The sequence below is a fragment of the Oncorhynchus keta genome, chromosome 8 (genome assembly GCF_023373465.1).
Source record: "Oncorhynchus keta strain PuntledgeMale-10-30-2019 chromosome 8, Oket_V2, whole genome shotgun sequence".
Taxonomy (NCBI): Eukaryota; Metazoa; Chordata; class Actinopteri; order Salmoniformes; family Salmonidae; genus Oncorhynchus; species Oncorhynchus keta.
In genome coordinates, this window is record NC_068428.1 from 32,392,253 (window position 1) to 32,396,385 (window position 4,133).

General features: G+C 43.9%; 1 protein-coding gene across 1 annotated transcript; it reads left to right on the forward strand.

Moving 5' to 3' along the window:
* The first annotated feature begins 384 nt into the window (after window positions 1–384).
* LOC118387092 (alpha-1-antitrypsin homolog) lies at window positions 385–3,095 on the forward strand. The gene is made up of 5 exons (XM_035775246.2): window positions 385–526; window positions 606–1,284; window positions 1,555–1,825; window positions 2,212–2,359; window positions 2,549–3,095. The coding sequence occupies exons 2-5, from the start codon at window positions 615–617 to the stop codon at window positions 2,738–2,740; spliced, it is 1,281 nt and encodes a 426-aa protein (XP_035631139.1). The 5' UTR covers window positions 385–526; window positions 606–614; the 3' UTR covers window positions 2,741–3,095.
* Window positions 3,096–4,133: the final 1,038 nt, after the last annotated feature.

A 4,133-nucleotide genomic window follows, 5' to 3' on the forward strand; every position in this document is an offset into this window, starting at 1 on the left:
TCTGAAATGTCAGGTTTATTACCAACAAAGAGCGGCCAGGAGAGATTTGAGAGACGACACAAGATTTGGGTGTCACAAAGTCATTCTAATACACTATAAAAATAATAATGCATGTGATTCTGCTGTCAGATTTTAAAAAAGGCCATGTGTTTCTCATGTTAAATACAATTAAACTGGATTGATGTCTTTATTACGTCTGTTTGTGATGGTGTTAAAACATAAGTGTTCTGAGCAATCATGTGTCAAAGATCAAAAGTGTTGCAAGGCATGAGTAAGATCACCTACATTTACCAACATCTTACTGCGAGGAAGGAAAATCCTGTAGTGCTTTCGTGTGGAGTACTGGGTGTTGAGAAATGTTGCAACATTACATGTAGTCTAGTCAGTCTGGCCAGATTAATCTCTGGTTCAGCCAGGTCAGTATAAGGAGGTGGGGTCTGGTTAATCATTTATTAAGCTGATCTTCTCAGGCCCATAAATTGACAGAGTTCCTGCAACACTGTCTCCGGCAAAGAGGACATTGGAGGTAAGAACTGATCTTTATTTCACTGCATTTTTCAAATCTGTGCGGAGTAGTAATGACATTGTCTATTCTCTCTCTCCAGGTAGATAAAATGCGGTGTATATCTTATTGTACGATAGTGGCTGTGCTGCTCTGCGTGGCCTTGGCGGCGCCCCGTGCCGGGGACCACGCCGGTCACACAGAAGACCACCACCACCACCTCCACCACATCGCTGGCGAGGCCCACCCTCAGCACAGCCACGGGGACGAAGAGTCCTGCCACAAGCTGTCGCCCCACAACGCAGACTTCGCCTTCACCCTGTACAGGAGCCTGAGCAAAGCCAACACCGAGAACATGAACATTTTCTTCTCTCCTCTGGGCATTGCCACTAGTCTGGCTATGCTGTCCCTTGGGGCTAAGGGAGACACCCACAGCCAGCTGTACTCCGCTCTGGGCTATGGCGCTTTCACACCGGAGCAGGTGAACAATGCTTACGAGCACCTGTACCACATGTTGGGCCACACTGGGGAGGCCATGCAGCTGGACATGGGCAATGCCTTGGCTCTGAGGGACGGCTTCAAGCCCCTAGCCAAGTTCCTCGAGGACGCCAAGCACTTCTACGCCAGCGAAGGCTTCACGGTCGACTTCAAGAACCCAGCTGAGGCTGCCGCCGAGATCAACAAGTTCATCGCCAAGAAGACCCAGGACAAGATCACGGACATGGTGAAGGATCTGGACCCTGATACAGCCATGATGCTCATCAACTACGTCTTCTTCAGAGGTAGGAGGAGGACACTGTAGTAGGAGAAAATGGTCATGCACTTGTTGTTTAATTTAAGAACAACAAAATAATACAGATCATTGATCAATTGATTGACTGACTGAATGACTAACTAATTTCCACACTGTAAACTAAAGATGTGTCAATAAAGAATTAACAGAAAAGGAATGTGCAGAACAAACTAAAACCAATATAGGCTTATAACATTGTCTGTTTCTGCTTGCATGTTTACTACCCCTTAGTAACAATGTCCTCTACCTCCCTCCCCAGGGAAGTGGGATAAGCCCTTCGATGCCACGCTGACCGACAAGGCTGACTTCAAAGTGGACGAGAACACCAAGGTGCAGGTGGACATGATGAAGAGGACGGGTCGTTATGAGTTGTATCAGGACCAGGATAACTTCACCACCGTGGTCATACTGCCTTACAAAGGCAACTCCTCAATGATGGTGGTCCTGCCCAACGATGGAAAGATGGAGCATGTGGAGGCCTTCATCAACAAGGACTACCTGAAGCACGTGCACGAGCACCTGTTCAGGACGTGAGAACACATTATTTCATATGCTTTCTAATGTAACGTTCTCCATTTATTCATGGTATATATGGTCAGTGTAGTACTACATCCTCTTCAGGAGTTAAGGAGAGTAGATTTTTTGTAACTTTTTTTATTGGGCACCTTTTCAGTATAATGTTGTCTATTCTTTTTATATTCTTTATTTCTATCTATTCTTAACGTAAGGTCAGGGTAGTTTGTTTATCAGCTGACAAGACAAAGTTTGCAATAAGCATCAGATTGTATCATATATAGAGATTCTTAATGCAGATTAACATTTGAATGTGGCTGGCATTTTATTTGCGAGCGGCAGGATCATGTACGTTTCTTTGCGATAATACTGTAAACTCAGTGTATGATAATCTCTCTTTCAGCAATGTGGATATCTTCATGCCCAAGTTCTCCACCTCTACCTCGTACTCCCTGGGAGATCATCTGAAAGACATGGGCGTGGTCAGTGCCTTTGGTGACTCAGCTGACTTCTCTGCCATCTCTGAGGATACCAAACTGAAGGTGTCCAAGGTATGATGATGTGTCACATCCATCTCATGTCTGCCTCTTCTCTTATCTGTCTGAGGGAACAAAATAGAATAAGAATGTCTGTCTCTGATGGACTACTAAGGGTCTATTCCATTTTATTATGTTTATAGGCCATGTAGGGGACAGTGCTGTCAAGGTCAACAAATTAACCCATTCCTGTTCCCTCCCCAGGTTACCCACAAGGCTGTGCTGAGCGTAGATGAGAAGGGGACTGAGGCGGCCGCTGTAACTACGATAGAGATCATGCCTATGTCTCTCCCAGACACCATCATGCTCAACAGGCCCTTCCTGCTCTTCATCCTGGAGGACTCTACCAAGAGCATTGTCTTCATGGGCAAAGTCACCAATCCCAGCCTCAAATGAACTACAGAGAGGGAGGGAAAGGGAGGGAGAGTGTGAATAACATCTGAGGAGATTTAAGAACGGTTTTTGTCTCTCATGCTTTAACAAGTGGCAAAACATATCTGTATCTGACTTTGCGGTTCGCAGTTGTGGCATTCAAGTGTCGGCCATTTTGTCGACATGTGTTTTTATATCAACTCTATACCTAAAAGCAGAGGTGTGTGTGTGTCTGTGTGAGTTTGTAGTTAGCTTAAAATTGTACTGATGTCCATGCTGGTTTGTTGATAGTGATGTGTCATGGTTATGTCTCTGGAAGTTGTGTTTCTAACGCATTTTCAAAAAATAAACACGTCTCCCAACAACATTAAAAAGAAAATGTTATATCGTCATTTTGAACAGTCAATAGCAGGCTGATGTCTCAAGCATTGATTTATCTGCATGCATTTCGACTGATATCTCATCTTGATTGCGATCATCTCAAATCATTGATTGGGTTAGATAGCCCCATGTCAGCATTGCAGTTCTTCTTTGATATAGAATTTTCACATTTTCCCAACACACTAGCATAGCACTAGCACACTAGTATTGCCAGGTAGACTAGACAACTGCTGTCTATCAAGAACAGAGATCTGGATGAGTCCTGAGTTAGAACATTTTCCCAGTAGAGGATAGGGACCTGGGTAACCTGAGGTTCATCGGCCCTAGCTGAGTCGGTGACTTTTGACCTGTAAATAGACAGTTGCTGCCGGGGAGTTTATGTAATCAATCAATACCCCCGTCCTCATTCTATCCCCCTGGCACTCTCACATACTGACTCGTCAGAAAGACATGACGGAAACAGACACACCTGACCCCATGTGGTATGGTGTGTGGACTGTGTCTTCAGATAAAAAATATTTTCAGATTTAGCTTTTGATTATTTCATTTTTCCTGTTTCAGGACAAAACAATAATCCAATTGTAAAGACACAGACACAGATACAAATATCTAATACCAATTGTTAAGACACATAATGCATATTGCTTCGATCACAAAAGGAACACTAAAGGACTTCAACACAGATTGCTGACAAACCGAAACAGAACAATGCAGTACTTCAGAGAATTCACTTTCATTGATCCGTGGGTGCTCCTAGAAATCAATGTGTGAAGAAAAGCATTATACACAGTGAATCCCTGGGATATATCTTAAGACCAACATACAGTAATTGTAGATGCATTGCATTGAGTTATGGACACGATCTCTTAGAGGAGGGTGCCCCACATCTCAATGGTATGTCTAATCTACCCATTCTTTCCAGACCAGTTGATAACCCAAACACAATTTTTAACCTTAACCCCACCCCCCAGCTTTGTTCATCATTAGCTTGATCAAACTCCCTCTTCTTATCAACCCCAACCCCAAACTCCTTTTC